Raw genomic sequence first — 20,130 nt, forward strand, 5'->3', positions numbered from 1 at the left:
TTCAGCTACCAGTTTACCAACCATGGCAGAAAGCATATGAAATATGCATGAATATTGATCATGTGGGACCCATAAATACGAAACTCGATTAGTTTAGTACCCCAAAATCATTCATCAAACATGAATGCTCACAGTTTATGTGCCATGAAGACTTGATGTACAACATACACATAGTCACATACATGAAAAACCGACACTCGGGGTTCCTATAATTCCTCATTTTCGAGTTTGGGTTCGGGTTCAGGTTCCTGTTCCATAGGCACAGCAACATCCGCATTGGTATCTTTTTCATCAGTAGCAAGTGTGTCTGTTTTTTCCTCCGCCACATCATATTGTTGCAGCTGATGCCTTAATCTTTTGATCTCGGCTTCTCTGTCGTTAAGCTTCTCTTCTAAGATTAGCACCTGAAAAGGAAACGGGTTGAATGAGTTAAAACAGGTCAGAAATTGTATAATGTGTACTCAAATGGTGATAACAACATCCCAAATCATTTTATTAAAAATAATTATAATGCTTATTTCGGTAATACAGTTTTTTAATCATGTGTAAGACCATGCGTAGTGGTAGAGAAAAATAATGCCCCCACCATGTGGCATTATTCGACACTTGTCATCCCAGTCAGTATGGGGCGTTATTGCAAAAGTGGTGTAGTGGGAATAATGCCTAATAATGCCCCTTCCAATCATTAAACAAAAAAAAAAAATTTAAAAAGCAAACAGTTGCTGCTGATTGGCTAGTCAAAAAAGCAAACAGTACCATTGACCACATGCAAAAATCTCATTGGCCACATGCAAAATCCCCCATCTCTCTTCAGCGTTTTAATTAAAACGCTCACATGCAAATTTTCAAAAAAAAAAAAAAAACGCCGGGTAACGCCTAGTGTAATGGGGTGGGGGGCGTTTTGGGGCGGTTTTTTTTTTCAATTTTTTTTAAAAATCACGCCCCACTACGGGTGGTCTAAGGGGAGGAGGGGTGGTCACTAGTGATAGATTTCTATCACTCCCACTATCCAATCAAATCATGCCATGTCATCACCCAATATTCCATCACTAGTGATAGAAATGTAGGGGGGGTGGTATCACTAGTGATGGAATTCTATCACTCCCAATTTTTTTTAATTTTCATTTTAAAATTAGAAATTAACAATAAAACACTAAAATATAAATTTCATTAAACTTAAAAAATAAATTACATAGCAAAATATTTTTTTTTAATTTTTAATTTTAAATTATGATGACCGAGCCACAGAATAAATTACATACCAAAAGCCCAAAAGCCCAGTGAAAAAATAAATTACATACCAAAAGCCCAAAAAGCCCAGTGAAAGGTTCGTCACAGAGAAGGTTTCTCAAATGAAAGAAGGGTTCGTCAAGCCCAGTGAAAGGTTCGTCAAGAAAGAAGCCAAACATTCAAACTTTTCAACGCGTGAAGGTTTCAACGCGTTGAAAATATAATGCGTTATTTTTTGGGCGGTGGCGGTGTTACGTTTTAGTTTAACGCGTGATGGGGTGGTATCACGGACCACCCCGTGTGCTCTAATACATTGACTATTTATGAATTCAAAAAAATTGACAAAAAAATTTAAGACAGGTTGGCCCAGCCCGACTGAAACGTGATCACATGGCTGATAATAAGTAATAAATGAGAGTTAATTGTCATTTTCATCCTTGTGGTTTGTCCAATTATGCCAGTCCAGGACAAATTTCAAATTTGTATGACATTCTTGAAACATGCCAGTTCCGTCCAAAAACTTAACGTCTGTTAAAACCTGCCGTGTTTAATGAAGGGTAAAAACATCATTTTTCTTTATTTTTTCTTAATTTCTTAAACACTATTAACAATAGGATTAAAAGAGGGAATAAGAAAAGGAAAATGACGGTTTTACCCTTCATTAAACAATAGGTTTAAACAGACGTTAGTTTTTTGGACGGAACTGACATGTTTCAAGAAGGCCAGAGACGGAAATGGTACAAATTTGAAATTTGGCCTTGATTGGCATAATTGGACAAACCACAAGGACAAAAATGGCAATTAACTCAATAGATAATTATAAGCACAAGGGTTGAGAGAGAGACAGAGACCATCTCATTTGATTTTTCAACATCATCCGTCAGTCCCTCCATATGCTTGCATAAACCTGCAATAAAGAAAGCACAAAACAATAAATGACATTAAGCATCTAAATAACCAACCTATTAAATAGTTCATAAGTAATACGTGTGAGAAGTGTCATCAATTTCATGATTGCCGCCATTTGACCAGAAAAAGTCAAAATTAAAAATCTATTCTGAGATAATGATTTCTTCAAAATCTCATCTCACTTCAGAAAGTGAGAAACCATTTTGCTAAACAATAAACCTCAAGAAACGCGATAAAACACAATTATTCCTATGAGCATCCTAGCTAGTGTGATATAAGATTAGATACATAATGGTCAAAGAAAGAAAAAAATAAGTCAACCTTCAACATGGCTCCTGAGTTCTAAATTCTGAGACTTCTGCAAAGCAAGCTTCATTGACAACTCGTGTATCTACAAACCAGAAATTTGAAATGCTTAGTAAGCTTCATCGACAACCATACCCTTCAGTTAATTAAGATTCTAGAAGCTGTATGCATGAAATATAGACTTTTCGCTGTCTTTCATGTTTCACCCATTTTACGCATTATCTTTTATCTTTTTTTTTTCTTTAACCCATTTGAGATAAAACACAAATAGCTACACTACGAAAAAAAGGCAATTGTTGGAAAAACCTAAAGACTTTCTCAAAATTCACACATAAGTCCCTGGACTTTGTTTTTCGGAAAATTAAATCCCTCAATTTTAATAACTTTGACAGTAAAGTAGTAGAGTCCCAACACTTAACTACTAAAATAAAGTCCTTTTTTTCCAATGATAAACATAAAAAAATCCTACTTGTGCATAGATTAAGCCTTTAAAATTAAAAAAAAAAAATAACTGTTTCATGAAGTTTTAACGTATAGGGATTTAGTTATGCAAAAACAGGTTTTTTTATATACTCACTCAGATATCCAGTGTTTTGAAACCCCAGACCAGTCGGATCCCGGTCCAGTTAACCCTATCAAAACTGTTTTGAGTTGAACCGGCCGTTGTACCGGAAACCGGCGGTCGGACCAGAAAACCGGGCAGTTGAACCGGGTTTTGATTAAAAAAATTAATTTTAGTCTATTTGTTTTTATAATATTTACAGAATCACCCGGTTCTTACATCCGATTCGACCGGTCCGACCAGTGGACTAGTGAGGAGACCGGTTTGGCGTCCGGCCCTGAAAACATTGCAGAAAACTGTGTCATCTCACTGACCTTTCCTTCTTTGGCTTGATTTCCTATCTCCTCGTTTTCTTCTTGCAGGGTCCTGCATTTCGCCATTAGCATTTTTCCCATTTTGCTTTGTGGCGTGAAGTTGACAGCCGCAACGTTGTCCTGCAGCTCCTTCACTTTCTTATCCTTTTCCTCTACCAAATTCTGAAGTTGCAAATGCAGGCGTTTTTCAGTTGAACGTATAAAAAGATGCTGAAAAGGTCAACTACTAGTCCACATTACACCAACAGGTCAAACATCAGCATTGTATAGTTAAGGTTTCACATGTTTAATATTAAGTCAACCAAATCTTAAGCTCCAACTATTTTAATCAGTGTTTAATATTTAATTAGGCTACTCCAAAAGTAAAAATTTATAGGTAGTTAATATCAAACATTTTACAATTACTGATTAGGTGTCCTATAACCGTCTCTAGTGGTAACATAAATCTTAAACATGAACACAGGATCCTGAAAGTTGACTACCTTCAAACGCATAAACTCCTCATGAATTGCGGGATCAAGTAATAATCTTCTTGCCTGAAATTTTTAACACAGCGGGATATTAATATTTTGAATTAGATTTGAGGAGATATTGAGATCTATAATTGTGAGAAAATTGCTGTTATTATCCATGCATGTAACAGTAAGATCACATTATAAACGTTTCAAATAGAAGGCTACATTGTGACTTGGAAAAGTCAAATGACGTATTGCAAGTTAAAATATTGCTTGAAATTATAAGTTGAATTAAACTTTGTAATAACTAATAAGCACAAATATTAGTAACAAATAGCGATTTAAAAAGGTTCGTACAATGTCACTTTTTCAGCAGGAGATTTTGTCTTAATAAAAGGTAGCCAGAGAGAGAAAGAATAGTGGTGTACCTGCATTGATAGAGGCTTGAGTTGTGATCTTAAATCCCGAACTGCGGCCTAAAACAGTTGAAAACAAATTTTATCTATTTAGTTTTAGTTCTGTCCAGTAAAAAGATTTCTATAACAATGTTATCACAGTTAAGAACTTATTTTTAGCAGTTACGGTATTCGCATTAAATTGGATATATTTTTTATATCTGTCACTTGTGTATAGTAGAGAAAAAATAAGCACCTTCAAATCTGCAATTTCCTGCTCTCGCTTTGCAATAGTTACTATAAATGCGGCTTCCTTTTTCTTTGCTTTTTCTAGCTGAACACATTAAACAGCATTAATCAAACAGAACTTGCATTCACTTTCCACAAAAAAAAAAAAAAAAAAAAAAAACACAGCTTCTTTACGCTAAACCTGCTCTCGAATTGATTCCTCAGAAGATTTTAGGTTTTGGAGATAATTGACTACGACTCTAGATTCTGCATGAACAGAAAACACATCAGTAACCATTGTTCAATAACCTATATAAACACAATATCAATGCCGCATATCATCTTTTTATTGTGATAAAACAATAATACATATATATAAGAAACCAACCAACTGATGAGCCCGAAGGAATGAAGGACTCCTTCTGAAAAGCAGAATGCCACTTTTGAACTTCTGATTTTGCTTCTTCGAGCTCCGACTATTACCAAAATAAATACCATCGTAAAAATAAGATAACCATGCAGAGGATGTAAACACAGTAGATATTCATGCAAAAATATGTCATCTTTACATTTAAGAAATTACATTAGTGGGTAAGGATCCGGTACAAATTGTCCTTAACCTAGGAAGTGTAGAAAACCGAGTCAAACGAACTCCAATTGAGCTTATTCCAATGGCATTGAAACCGGCTCATCAAACCCTAATAAAAAACCCTAAACTCCAATTCTAAACCCTAAAATTTAAACTATAAACCCTAAAAGCCAAAACCTAAGCTAACCCTAAATGCTAATGCTAATGCTAAAGAGCTAAAATCTAAAGCTATACCCTAGAAGCTAAACCCTATATATAATTAAATAGGGTTTGACGAGCTGGTTCCAATGCCGCTGGAATGAGGTCAATCGCAGTTTGTTTGACCCGGTTTCTTACACTTCCTAGGTCTCGATTGTTTTGTATTTGATCCTTCCCCTTACATTAGTTTTCTATAAAAATGGCCAATGAGCGACTTCAATAACTTGTCAAAACACGCAACTCTTTCGTACAGGTGAGGTTGGGTAACGTTGCATTGACGTGACACACTGACACTTTTCGCCCAAACTTCTAAAGTGTTTTTATAATGATTAGTATGCCAAATATGATGACAAAAATACATTATTTCAATTTTATATATACACACACACATTAAAAAGCTATACTTCAGGCAAAACTTTCGACCTATTTCACGTGTTTATTTTAAAGCCATTTCTTTTTATTTGACATGATGGACCAGTTGAAGACAAAAGTCCAAAACACAACCCAAATTGGCCCATTTATAGTACATTAAAAATAACTTGTTGCAAAATAAATTTATAAAAGAAGGCACGAAAGTAACATAGACGTGATAAGAATAAGTTTATACATACCTGGCATGTTGCAAGAGCATCCTTACAGCTTTGGAGGCTACAAAAAAATAAAGCACAAAGAAGAGAAATGCAAAAAAAGATGGATTAATGTTTGATTAAAATAGAAATTTACTACAAGACCAAAACCTTAAAAACGAGGTGTCCAACAAGAATCAATTTGTGTTACCTTTCACGAAGGGATAAAATCATCCCGGTTGCCACACCTGGGGCAGTTTCTTCTACTTTTAAATTAGCCTGAGACGTAAACAAAGTAATGGCAAATGTCACATAACAGATAAAATGGTACAGGAATTCTAACATGAAGCGTGACACTTCGACAAACATAAATAACAAGCTATCATGTGTCAACCTGGATACAGCACTCTTTTTGGGTGCACATTTTTCAAAAAAGAAGTGCAGTATAATACATTGTATGAAACGTAGCCGTAGCCAAAAACACTTAAAACAGAAAACAACTTTGAAGATTTAACCAACTAATGGTTCCTCCCTATAGCACTTGAATGTAACAATAGCTATTGGTAGTGTCCTTTATTTTGTTTATATAATATTTTGCATAAATGAGCAAGATAAAGAAATTTTTTGAGTTCTAAGTTTCTAACCCACTCTACGGGTATCTATCAAGAGATTGACCATCTCGAATCGGTTTCTAACAACTATCTTGGGACACTACCCGAGCCTCCACCAATAAGACACAGCCCCCTTGACTGCCCTTTGAATCCAATGGAACCTTGGTACCCCCTTATTTCCACCAATGTACACTGTAATCTCTCATTTGGTCTCTTAACTAAACCCAATTACCCATATTGATGACACTAAACTCACCAACAATAACCAGATACAAATCAACAACACTCAAAACACACCTTTTTGGCGCCAAACATATCATCATCATCGTCATCAATATCTCCAAATCCCCTCTTATTACCTACAATCACATTACACAGGCGATTAAAGTCATTAAACTAGATCAAAAACACTAGTTACTTCAACTTTGAGCATTATTTCAAACCTGAAACCCTAGCAGCGTTGACTCCGGGCAAATCACCACCGAAATCATCATCCTACAATCGCCGTTCATTACAAACAATAAATAATCGTCAACGAAGACTGTAGTACAGTAATTAGGGCATAATTGAGATAAAAAAACGGTAGGATTCAATGCTTACGTCGTCGATTTGAGAGCGTGATGTCATTGGTGATGATGGTGATACGGAGTATGAAACCCTAAATTTGAGATTATGGTGGTTCAGGGATGTTAATCACCGGTAACTTATCGGAAAACTAGAGTTTAGACTGACTGGTGTAGTTTGTATGGGCTGGGCCGAGATTACCAAGGCCCAAGAGTAATAAATATGGGCTAGACAAGAACTCTTTGGGCTCATAATTCATATCATATGTATTTGTATAAATAGGCCTAGAATGTTTAGTTTTAACCACACTACTTCTTTAACTCTCAAACACTCTCAAAAACACAAAACCACTCAAGCAACGAGAATGTTGTTTTTGTGCTTGAAACCAAAAGAAACCCAGAGGTTTGGAAGTACTACGACTCGTGTCTTATGTCGGACAACATTGAGATGGGTCGATGCAAATATTGTGAGAAATTCTTGAAAGTCGTGGCAAACTCAACTCTCAAAAACATACGAACAAACATTGCCTGGTGAAGAAAACGAAAAAAGAGGGGGAGTCGTCTGCATCCGCCGGCCAACAATAACGGTAGTGTTTAACTTCCACTTTGTGTGTAAGCTTAGGATAATATGATGTAACTAGATTTTAACTCATGCCGCGCGTTGTTGCGGCAACGTCACATTTGTGATTTCGTTACACGTGCTACGATGATGACATTAATGTGTGATGCCTAGGTGTGACGCGACACGTTTTTTACTTTGTTACACACTTAGGCTGATATAAAAAGAGTATAATGTCTCGTACGTTGCATTGTATAGTTCTATATAATCTTATAAGGAAAAGTAGGTGAACATGAGTCCTCTTTGTTTTCGGTCAAACTATTATGGAACCGCGTGCGTTGTGGCACGTTAAACTGTCAAAAATATTAACATTAGATTGACGAAACTCTAAATATTATATTCAAAACTTTTACGTAAATCCATCTCGCACATCAGCGAGCGTCACATAAATGAAAGAAAGGTTGATAAAACATAACTCTATTTTTGGCCTAACTTGATAGTAAACTTAGATGCCAAAATTAAATACATAAAAGTATCGGTATGATTTGCATAAATATTTTTGTTTGAATGATAAAGATTACATTACTCCTACTCATAAACTACACCAATAAATACTAAATTACATTCATGTTAGGATTTGAACTTAGTTTTTTTTATCTAAGAGGCAAAAATCTCTACCACCCATATTACGAAAGTGAAACCACATGAACTGAAATGGTTACAAAAGTGAAACCACATGGACTGAAATCGCAATTTTAAACTAATGGACTGAAATAGTGATTTTTGACAAACCACAGGGACGAAAACAGTAATTAACTCTACACACTAAATTACATCTATTCAAAGATTTAAACCCTAATATTTTTTGTCCAAAAAGCAAAGCTGCCACCGTTATGGATATATAAATGTGGATTATATAGTATTACAATATTTTGGTTTGCAAGAAATTCAAGTTTCATTAGCCTAGTGTCGTTCGAAAAAAAAATTGTTAGCTTTATACCCTTTCTCTCGCACACAACACACACATGCTGACATGCCTCTCTCTTTGTTATCACATCCTCACCTGAAAATAATTGACTGTAGGTTTTCGACATCCGGCATGTGAAACCGGGGCGAAGTTAGAGCGTCTCCGGAAGTCTTTCACACCATTCGCCTCCTTCCTCTTCGTTTTGATGTATAAAGAGTTCACAGTAGCAGTGATGGTGTACGATGGTAGATCGTGGTTCACGAACGCGGTTCAAATCGGCACCGGCAAACAGATCGTGAAGATCCAGCAACGATGGTGGTGTAGCAACAACATTAGGTCCCGTACCAAATCTTAACACCACCGTTGCCGCTCGTCATAGCAACTTGAATCTTGCTCGAGACTCCCTTCGTCGGGCAGCAGTCGAAGAAGGGATAGTGCGCAACTCTTTTTATTAAGATCTGAGACTATTAGCATATATAACTTTTGTATTCTTGGAATATATTTGTATTTATTGTAATAGCCATATTAATGGAACAAATCTTTGAAATTGATTGGTTTGCCAAAGTTGTAGGCAATCAATCCTCCTATCTGTATATATTCGATAGTGGAATACAGAAAGCAACAAGCAAAAATTATCTCATCTATCATGGTATCAAGCCATAAAGCTCCACTGAGCATTTTTTTCCGATCCCTCTGAAGCTTTCTTTTTTTTTTCTTTTCTCATCCAACATTATCATTACCTTGCAATCCGTTGCTTCACTTCTTCGTGACCTTCCCCTGTTCATTTTTTTTTCACCAACAACCTTCTTATTACCCCATGGATCCTAAAACACATCCCGCAATCACCGTTACCAACATCAAAAACTTCATTCCGATCACTCTCGAAATCGAATCCAGCCAATATGCTTCGTGGGCGGAATTATTCAAAATCCATTGCCGCGCCTTTCAAGTGCTAAACCACCTTTCCCTGAAACCCGAGTGCACGTCCACACCTCAACCCGCTGCTACAGAAGGCGCCAAACCCGACGCCTCATCCGACCCTGATGAAACTTGGAGTCGCCTTGATGCCATAGTCCTTCAATGGATCTATGGCACCATATCAAATGACTTACTAAGCACCATTATCCGTCCTGATTCCACAGCCTGTTACGCTTGGGCGGCACTCAAAAGCCTCTTTCATGACAATGAAGCCACTCGTGTCGTTTTACTGCAGAAAAAGTTTACAAACCTTAAACTCGACTCCTTTCAATCCATGGCTGCCTATTGTCAAGAAACAAAGGTTATATCCGATCAATTAGCAAACGTTGGTGCCCCTGTAACCGAAAAAAACCTGGTCATCCAACTCCTTTCAGGTCTGAATGAAGCTTACGGTGGGACTGCCTCCATTCTCCAGAATACCAAACCCTTTCCCACCTTCTATGAAGCCCGATCTGCGTTAACTCTTGAAGAAACCACCAAAGCCAACCATGCCTCTTCCGAATCGGCCCTTCATACCACAACAACACCTCCAACCGGATCTGCTCCACCCTAAACCCCACCCTCTTACAGTAACAACAACCGCGGCGGTGGCCGTTATCGGGGCCGAGGAAAAACCCGAGGCCGCGGGCGTGGCCAAACGAGTTTCACCAATCCCAACCAAGGATGGTCTCCTTCACACTTTGGTAGCACTCCTTTTCCATCTGGTTATGGGGTAGGTCAGTGGACTACAAGACCACAAGCATGGGCTCCTACTCAATATTGGGCCATACCACCTTGTCCTTATCCTACAGGCCCATCTACCCAAAGTCCAAAACCTAACCAACGGCCTGGTATACTCGGCCCACGACCCCAGCAGGCCCACGCAAATTCTGACCAACTTTACACTGCTACTGCATTGGACCAGGCGTTCAACACAATGAGTCTGCACCCGCCAGATAATCAATGGTACATGGACACCGTGGCTACAGGTAATATGACTCGCAACTCGTACAATCTTAATTCTTATTTAAATAAGGTTTTTGCACGAAATATTATCGTCGGAAATGGCAATAAAATTCCAGTCCATGCCATAGGTAACCATACCTTACCATTCCCATACCCACCATTTAAAATTAATAATACCCTTTTTGCACCTCAACTTGTCAAAAATCTTATTTCTGTTCGTCCATTCCCAAACGACCGACGTGGCTCCATACCCTGAAAAATTGTATGGAGCGTTGTCTTTTTGTTTTTTTTTTTTGTTTTTTTGTTTTCAGAGGGATTTCCCGGTTGGAGTGGTGAGATTTCATCTCCCCCTCCCCCGAACCCCCTCCCCCTCTTTTAAGGGCGAGTCCTTACTCAATTCGTAAACGAATTGCGGACTCAAGGCTAGGCTTTCTCTATGACTTTTCCTCTTTAGCCGGCTTTCAGGCATGAGGGCTTGATTACCTCTTTTTGGGATACAAGCAAGCCCTCTGTTTCAGCCGGCTTTAATACAAAGTCACTAGAGGTTAGCCGCCCGGAGAATGAAGATCACCCGAACTTCATTCCCCTGGCTACAACCGGCAGGGAGAGAGAGATGAAATCTCTAAACCTTTACCTGCTGTTGTTAGCCGCCTGGCGAAGAAGCCTTTCGGGGCTTCCCTCGCCTGGCTACACCTTCCCTTCTTCCCCTGAAGGCATAAAAACAAAATAACAAAAAAAAAAAGACAACGCTCTATACCTTCAGGGGAGGTGAACAGAGTGAGTGCAGGCCCTCGCTCAACGAGAGCATGGTTTTGTGGTCCGGGTTCGGTATTTCGTTATGATGTAACTCCTTTCTTATTGATGATTTACGGCCTTTTAAAGCAGTTGTTCACTGGTCTCAAATGGTACCCTATATTGATCTTGAAAGAAACCATTCTGTCTTAAGTCAAGATGGTCATAGAATTCTTTTGTTCCCTCAACAAGCAACTAATCACAAGGAAAGAAAACACAAAAGACTCTTAACGGATTTCTTTCCAATTAAGAAGTGACGGTGGTCTTTCAAGATTAACTAAAGTCCATCACACCACCCTTTTAGCCGCCATCCACCATCGCCCTCACCCATCGGCATTAACATAACCACCGTCCACCACCACCTTCGCCGCCTCTTCCCGGCTTTCTCTCTCTTCCAATCAGACGACAACGGATTGTGCGTCGTTTTCAAAACCGGCGATTTTAAATGTAGGGCGACAAGGACCTAGGGCAAGGAGAATTCTGTAATTTACTGTTTGAAAACGGGGTAATATTGTACATTCACGTGCACTGTTTCACTGACATTCTTCTTTAAGAATATATAAATGCTTAATATTTAATGTTTAGTATGTAATATTTTAATATTTTAATGTTTTAATTTTTCATGTTTATTTTTTAATGTTCAACTTAAATAAAATAACATTAACATTAAACATACTTGACATTACACAAAAATACTAATACTAAAATACTACAACTAAAACTAAATCACTAATACTAACTACAATTGATCATCTATTATAAGCTTCCAAATTTCAAGCTTCGTAAACGGTCTTTCATTAACTCGTTCATGCTCGGCCATTGATTCTTCAATGACTTGCTTATCGTCATTTGCGTCTTCCAACCCTTCCATTCGTCAGCGGTAAATTTCATGAAATCTTCCTATTGGTTGGGTCATGCGTATTATCTTTGCTTTAAGACCATTACTTGTAAGTTGTACGTTTGGTTTGATAACCCATTTCGGCATTTCCTCGTCAAACCTCTCCTTAACCTGAGACCAAAAACCCCTCCTAAATATAATACTTGGACCCACCGTTCGTAACTCTTCGGTCCTATTGTGTACAAAATCTAGACCCAACGCGTACGCCTCATCGTCACTCCAAGCTTGTGACATTTTCGTAAATTGTTTGTTTTGCGGTTTTTTGGGTTCGTTTATGTGTTTCCGAGTTGGGTAAGCAACCAATACATCCCAAGACTATTGGTAATAATTTTTTTATAACAAGAACTGGTTCCAACAGTCAAAATAGTAATAAAAAACGGTCAAAACACTATTTTAACGTTAGGAACCGATTTTAAAATTTTTTACCGTTGAAACCGGTTCTTGCCCGGGTAAATCCAGGTTGAGTTGGAACAAGTTACCGATCTTGAAAAAAATGTGGAACCAGGTAGGACCAATAGATTGGACCAGTTCCTCCATTTAGCGGGTAGGAACCGGTTCTGGGTTGGATATGGAACCAACTTTTTTGTGCACATCTACAAAAAACCAATTTTGAAAACGACTCGGTCCCTGTTACAAACCAGTCCCCTTAAAAATTGGTCTGGGATTTTTCAAACCGGTTGGTTACGCAAACTAGCTTTGACCGTTAAAATGTGCTAGTCATTGAAAATATTTATTAAATCTTTTTTTTCTAACTAATCACCCCCCCCCCCCCTCTAAAGTTAGTATAAATAGATTTTTTTTATGTTTTAGATTGATCATAACACTCAAAAACGCAAAAATAAACTCGAAAAAAGCAAAAACCCGCTCTTGTACACACTCGATTTTGAATATCTTTGCTTATTTGATTATGGCTTCACATAGTGCTCAATCAAAAGCATTAGTTGGTGTCGCTTCCTCAAACGAGCCAAACCGTTACGAGTGTTTTAGAAACGACTCCAAACCCGTAATTTTTCGGGCAAGTACGTGGGTGGTTCAACATATGTCTAATGTCGAATGTCTCTTAAAAGGCTCGTTGTATAATGTGTGGAAGTTTTCTTCAACCAAACTCAAGCTCAACTTTGATAAATCATATGACGAAATATTACCGAGCGAACTGTGACAACATTAAAAGTAGTAAAACATCAATCGACCATCAATGTGGCACTTTTATGATTTTAACAAGGTTTAAGATCAAATGGCAAAGTTCGTAATTCAAGAAGGTTTGCCATTCGACCCCTTCAACAACCCTCGCTTGACAAAGATGATTTGAGCCACGTTCCAACCTTGTTACAAACACGTAAGCCTTACTACTATATGATGCTATTGTATAAAATTGTGGAAACAAGCAAAAAAGGATATAGTTGTATTATTTATTATTATTTTTATTTTATTTTAAACTTACAAACCAGTGTGAAATTAACTTTTGATGTTTGATCGGCTCCACACGATTTACCAGAATCATACCTTTGTGTCACCACTCAATGGTAGACCCTAATACGTGGCAATGATGAAACGTGCAATTGTGCATATTTTAAACGATCACCTGGACGCAATGGATCGTGTACAACACCAAACAACTCTCAAAGAATCAACGGAAGTTGAAGAACATATACAGGAAGAAGAGGTGCAAGAGAGACTAGGCGATCCCCTATCTAACAAAGAACTCTCCTACAATGCATCGATTCTCATGAAAAATAGTTCGGACGAAGAATAACACGAAAAATAAATTTATGTTTTTTGATTTAATAATTGTAATTCTTATAAGTCTATTTTTTGGTATTTCATTATTGTATTTTCTTGTTTCGAGAATTATAAATGTTAATAAAGTTGAATTTTATGTATTTTTTTGTCATAAAGAAGTATTACAAAGTGTGTGCAATAACTAGTTTTCGAACCAGAACCAGAACGAAAACCAAAAACGAACCAAACCAAAAACGAACCAAACTCAAACCGAACCAAGACCGGTCTTTTGAAATGAGCAACTGGGGTGGAACCGTAACAAAACTGGTGGAGCAAAACCGGTTTCGGTTTTAAGAAGAATGTATATGTGCACATCTAGTTCTTATTATGCGTATTTGTTGAACTCTTTTAAATTTGTTTGACAACTATGATGTTATTCACATTCCAAAGTCACATTTTTTATGATGTGAACAAAAAAGGAAACGAAACTGTATCTGTAATCTGAAAAAACAAAACCAAATTGTGAATTCGGTTTTTGGTTCCTAACCATGTCTAAATTGTGAATTCGGTTTTTGGTTCAGTCATCGGTTCCACAAATCTTGTCTATTCAGATATTCGAACAAAATTCAATTGAATAAACCGAATAATAACCATTAATCAAATAACAAAAATGGAGAAACCGAATATATAGGTTGAACTCAGTTCGGTTATATACTTTTCTAATTTGGACCGGTTATGTTTTTGCAACACCTTAAATTTAGCCCCCTTTGTAAACAAACAAAAGTAGGGGACTCGTTTGTATTCTTTTAAGGTTCAAGGGTTGATTATGTTAAATTCACAAACTTCATGGTATAAAAATATGGGATTAGGGTTTTTCGATCTTTTTTCTTCTTCATCAAGTTTTAAAGAGAGAGAGAGTGCTAGAGAGAAGTGTGAGACAGAGAGAGAGAACCCATCATCCAAGTTAAAAATCTTGTTTTTTGGGTAACCAAGCTGCAAAAATCGGACAATCCCTAGAGATCCAACTGTGTGATGGAGCTCAAATTTTTACAGGAGCTTCACAACACATAAACTAATACTTACAATAGTGGCCATTTCATTTAAAGACTCGGAGGTCAGGTATTGGCAGATTCTGGTAGAGATCAGGGCAGAACAAGTAGAGTTAGATGTACGGAACATGTTGCTGCTTGAAGCACTCAATTTCGAGGTCGTTTGATATAGTTTCGAACTTTACTCGTATTTGAATCACGCTCAGTTCGAGATGTACTCATTCAAGGTATATTTTTCAAATAAATGTGGAATTTCTATGAAAGTTTATGCATGGGGATGCGTCATTTTTTGAGCCATTTGATTTTGTGAAGGCGATCTTCTCAGATCCAGATCGTCACAGCCGCCACATTGAGCAATCAAGGTTTTGTTGTAACACCTCGAAATTTTTGCGTCCAATAATGTATTGACACGTGTCTTGAGTTTACATGTGGTGTTAAATACTGAATAAAGGACTAAGGTTGACAAACATTGAAAGTGTGTAAATTCGAGGGTTAAAAATGTCAACGAGGGATAAATATACTGTACAGTAACCCTAAATAATGCTCGTACCTTCAAACGGATAAATCATGGATCGTACGGAATGAAATGCGGAAGAAAGTGAGAGATTACAAACTACAGGGGTTAATTGTGTCAACATGTCTAAGTTATACCTCTGAGTGACCCTTTAACATACCCGAGGCTTTGTAACAGTAAATTACGCTCACTTGAGTATACGATATAAATTTCACGAAGTTCCGTTTTAAAACGAGAAAGTTATGATCAATTTCGTATACGAGGGGTTAGAAGCGTCAACAATAAAAGTTAGGGCTTTTCGGATAGTAATTAAACTAACCGGGGACTTAACGGCGCGGATAAAAGTCACGAGGCCCTTATTCGTAAATAAACGAGGCCCAAAACGCAAAGTTACCCCTTCGAAACCGAAAGGCCAGGGCAATAATGGCAAAAGATTTGAAAATCTTGGAAATCAAGTCCCACGCGACCCGCGTTAGAGATACAAGTAATCTTACGCGGGCCGCGGGCCAGGTGCAGATACGTTTGCTGATAACAGGATCCAGGCGACCTGCGTAAGGGAAGCCTGATCCTTCACGCGGGCCGCGTCAAGGCGCCAGATGCAGAATTCGGGGACAGGTTCACTGTTTGCTATTTTAACCGCCTTAGAACACAATTATGGCAGCATGGGCGCCCCCTAAACGACCCCTAGCACCCAGGGACACATGTTGATGATCAAGGAACCCTTGTAGCCTTAGTTGTGATGATCTTGTGCTTCCATTTTTACTATAAAAGGCCATGTAGTGCACACATTGTAACCACACCTCAAACCTGCTTTCTTGATCACTTCTGGAGCTCAAGAGCACTCTTCTATCATCTCTGGTCGTGTACCAAGCTTCTGTAAGTTTGCCTAACCCTTTGTGGTTTAGTTTTTACATAGTTATAGCTTAAAAGTCAATCCGTCGTAATTAACGATTGACTTTACGATAAATCACAAATGGTCCAGTGGTTTGTCGAATCAAAGGTAGTTATATGTTGGTAATCATGTGGGCTTTAAACCCCTAAAAGGGCACCCTCTGATTCCCACTCTAACTAGTCCGAATGTCGAGTCAAACATGCTTAGAAAAAGTCAACAGAATGCTATTTTGCGATTTCATGCATAATCGGTAATGTAGATAGCGTGTAACCTATTTTAACACTCATATAACATGATAATAAGTATATTAACTAGTCTAAGCTTGTTTGAACCGACCATTTACTGTTTTGACCCGGTTCGGAACCGAAAGTCGCAAAACTTTGACTTTTTCTTTGACTTCAGTTCTGACCCGTTTTGGTATGAGTTAGATATGCCATAGGACTCTCATAGGACCAGGTTACATGATGGTATAACCCTCTGTGACCGGTTCGTTGTTTGTCCAAGTCTTTAGCACATTTCCGTTAAATGCTTAAAAGTTGACCGTAACGCCCTTTTTACTTTAAAACGAGAATTTTTGGACACGTGAAAAGACAATAACCTTAGTTACTGATTTATTAGCATGTCCCAAAAATTTCACGTCAATCCGAGGTCCAGAATAGGAGTTATGCTAAATAGCGCAATTACGGAAACTTTAGTAATTAAACGGCGCAATTAGCATAACGCCTATCTAAACCCAAATTTCGACACCAAAACTTTTACACACTGATGTAAGATAATATTTTGGGATTTTTAAATATTTTTAATTATTTTTAACCTGCCCAAAACCTGCGGTTATGGCATCGGTTCGGTAAATATCGAATATACCCTTTTCGAGCATAACTTGAGTTCTACATGGTCTTTTGACCCGATTCCAGTTGCTACTGATTTTAAATAATAAATAGAGTATTTTGGACTTTATAAACTGTTCGGAAAACTCAGATTTCCTGTAGAACTCAGAAACCTCTTTTATAATCTTTAAAATGACCGAAATACCCCTACGGGGCATATAATGGATTTAAACTCGTTACGGGCATTATGGAAGGTATCCTACTGATACCACAACCTCTTTAAAGCATATTGACTTAGGAAACTTGTGTAGGACTCTTACGGTTACCCGTTACGCCTTTTGCGCGCACGGTCCGGTTTATGTAACTAGTTTACATAAACTAGCCGAAACGGGTCAAACCTTATTGTTTTGACCTCAAAATACAGAGTGTGGTTATATTACCCATATAAAACAAGTCTTCAAACTTGTTGGGTCCGAATCACATTCCATTCCCGGTTTTCGCCTTTCACGCGATTAAACCGTAATTATCCTTTGAAACTGACCGGTCTAAGCTAAGGCTAAATTAAAGACCCGTTAGGATTCTAATAGGTTGTTTTAAACCTTCGTTCCAGAATAGGAGACCAGTAAAAGAAACTTGCATTTGTTTATTAAGGATATTACTTGCTCAGGTAAATACTTTTAACTTATTTTCCATTATACGGGCTTGGGTTACGGTATTTAAAATACCGCTTGGTAGGGCAATTGACCCCAACTCATTAGTAGTCGGGTGATTTCAATGTGACCCGTTTAAAAATTGGTTTTGTTGGCTTTACGCCTTTGGGAGCTTAATGACCATGTCCCGGATATCCTTGGCATCATTTTACGAAATGGCCATGACCCCAACACACGGGTGTAGGCGTACACCCGTAATGCGTCTATATTATTAAAGGTATAACCCTTGGTTTTCCCGCCACGGCTTTATGCTTTGTGGCGTGTCTATTAACCTTAAACCCGGCACGACCCGGGCGATCGAACGCATAGTAAACATGTAATTCTTTTACAAGATTTGATTATGAATTATCCCAAGTTATAAAGAGTTTGTGCCATGTGCATTCAAATCAATTATATTAAATATTTTACAAAAGTGTCGGTTGAATGTATTTACCAGTGTAAACTGACGTATTTTCCCCAAAAAGATTAATGCAGGTTCTACTCGTAATAGGCTGACCACTCCTTAGCATCGTTAGAGTATCGCAAGCTTGGGATGCCAATATCTGTTGAACAATATTTTATATTTTATTTTGATTCCCTGTGGATTTGTTTCGACTACTCGTGATACTTGGATATTACAAACAGTGGTTGAAATATAATTTATCTTTATGCTTCCGCTGTGCATTTATATATTGTGTGGTTTGACTATATTGTTGCCAACTACGTCACGGTAATCCCCCACCGGGCCCACCGGTGAAACACGTGGAAATCGGGGTGTGACATTCGTGCAAAGAAAAAAACTGGTAGGTATACGCCCCTAGCAAAGTATGTGCTTATGTTACAAGTTTGCGTTTATATTACAAGTATACACCACGCCAAAGGCAGAAACACGGGGCGTGACACGAAAGGTTTTCAAGCATCCGATTAGCAAACATCTAATATGATTTAAAACATCAATACAATACCAATAGTTTAAGACTTACAAACCAAAGTAACATGTTTAGGTTTACATAACCCAAAATAGACAACTTGTCCAAAATACCCAACAAAAGACAATGTTTTTAAGACTAAGGCTTTGACAAATATATCCCATGGCAAAATCCCATAAAATGGTATTATCTATGATGCATGCAAGGACTCCCAAAAGTTGTGAACCGTCGTTCACTTACCCGAAAAATATGCTTAAAATGTCAACATAATGTTGGTGAGTTCACAGGTTTAAAGGACACAAATGAAACCTTAATCATATGATAAAAATTAGTATGCATAGTCTAATGAAAATCACAATGATCAAATCATGGTCTTGCAAAACCATGGCATATGTGCCAAACATAAGCTCGTAATCAAACCATATCAATGTTACATCGTCACATCGCACATCATGGCGACGTCTAGCAAGTAGGACACAATCGCACCCATAATTATGACTAACTGAAGGCGAGGCTTGTTAAACCCAATAGATCTATTCGAGTGTTTCGCGGTCTCGACAGACTAAGAGTCACTAAAATGAAATACCACCACGAGGGCATCCCGAGCTCAAACCAATAAACTTATGTGCACATTATAGACCGAATGGATTTCATCCCCAACTACCATCCTCGTACCAAACATGTAATTCCCCCAAACTTTAAATAAACATTTTAAAAACAAAAGGGGGCGTGAAAACTCACCTAAGCACTCTGTGCAAAAGCTAGCAACAACAAATGTTCGAACCAACAGAAAAACCCCGACCTACAAGTGTCCTAAACCATATAAGACACTAAGGTCTAACCACGTGTCTACCCGGCAAGTTGTCACACCCCCAAAATCCACCTGCGGATAACACCCGCTTCGAGGGCGTGACTGACCAGGATCCAGCCACCAATTATACTGAATAACTAAAATTGATAACAAAAGTAATACTTACTAACCATAAGATTAGCAAATATCAAGTTCAGAGTTCAAGGTTTCAAGTTCAAACAGTTAATAAGTAGCGGAAGCATAAGTAAAGAAGTTTAAACAAAGTTCATATTTCAAAATAAGGTAACACCCAACTCAAGGGTGGACAGACACTACTCGTTCCCAAGCAGCAAGCTCCTTCGTCACTGGTTACCTGCAAAGCATGCAGTAAGGGGTCAACAATAATGCTGAGTGAGTTCACTAGTTGTCCAGTTTTAATTACCAAAAACTTGTTTCACCAGTTAATTTATCCGTTTATACATGCCATGGGGAGCTACCCCAAAAGTTAGCGACTAAAGTGTTTTTCCAATACCGAACACTAGGTAACCGTTGCGTTTCCGCAGGATGCCCTGATGTCAATGTTCTATCATCATTGACGGATGCCTGAGTACATTAGTTCACGACCGATCCCAAACCAGGGCACGGTGTGAGGCTGG

General features: G+C 38.0%; 1 protein-coding gene and 1 long non-coding RNA gene across 3 annotated transcripts; one reads left to right on the top strand and one right to left on the bottom strand.

Moving 5' to 3' along the window:
* Positions 1-6: 6 nt before the first annotated feature.
* LOC110912176 (FKBP12-interacting protein of 37 kDa) lies at positions 7-7,123 on the bottom strand. Of its 2 annotated transcripts, none has more exons than XR_004872298.1 (14): positions 6,964-7,123; positions 6,807-6,858; positions 6,661-6,722; positions 5,964-6,031; positions 5,798-5,834; positions 4,788-4,875; positions 4,602-4,666; positions 4,428-4,505; positions 4,205-4,252; positions 3,804-3,857; positions 3,227-3,483; positions 2,461-2,530; positions 2,082-2,137; positions 7-404 (listed from the first exon to the last, which is right to left on the bottom strand). XR_004872298.1 is itself a non-coding variant. In XM_022156848.2 (14 exons), the coding sequence occupies exons 1-14, from the start codon at positions 6,988-6,990 to the stop codon at positions 207-209; spliced, it is 1,065 nt and encodes a 354-aa protein (XP_022012540.1). In that variant the 5' UTR covers positions 6,991-7,122; the 3' UTR covers positions 7-206. The 2 variants fall into 2 exon arrangements, 1 of the variants encoding a protein (XP_022012540.1); XM_022156848.2 differs by having other exon boundaries at positions 3,322-3,483; positions 6,964-7,122.
* On the top strand, positions 3,483-13,945 carry LOC110912183. Its single transcript, XR_004872305.1, has 3 exons — positions 3,483-3,569; positions 8,569-13,401; positions 13,561-13,945. It is a non-coding gene; the product is annotated as an uncharacterized LOC110912183 (long non-coding RNA).
* Positions 13,946-20,130: the final 6,185 nt, after the last annotated feature.

This window comes from Helianthus annuus, chromosome 2 (genome assembly GCF_002127325.2).
Source record: "Helianthus annuus cultivar XRQ/B chromosome 2, HanXRQr2.0-SUNRISE, whole genome shotgun sequence".
In the NCBI taxonomy this organism is placed as follows: domain Eukaryota; kingdom Viridiplantae; phylum Streptophyta; class Magnoliopsida; order Asterales; family Asteraceae; genus Helianthus; species Helianthus annuus.

Excerpts from the sequence above, each read along its gene's own strand:
- LOC110912176 (XM_022156848.2), bottom strand. The coding sequence starts at position 6,990 with ATGACATCACGCTCTCAAATCGACGAC. Across the intron at positions 6,859-6,963 it reads CACGCTCTCAAATCGACGAC|GATGATGATTTCGGTGGTGA; the intron begins GTAAGCATTGAA and ends CGGCGATTGTAG. Across the intron at positions 2,138-2,460 it reads ACTCAGGAGCCATGTTGAAG|GTTTATGCAAGCATATGGAG; the intron begins GTTGACTTATTT and ends TCTTTATTGCAG.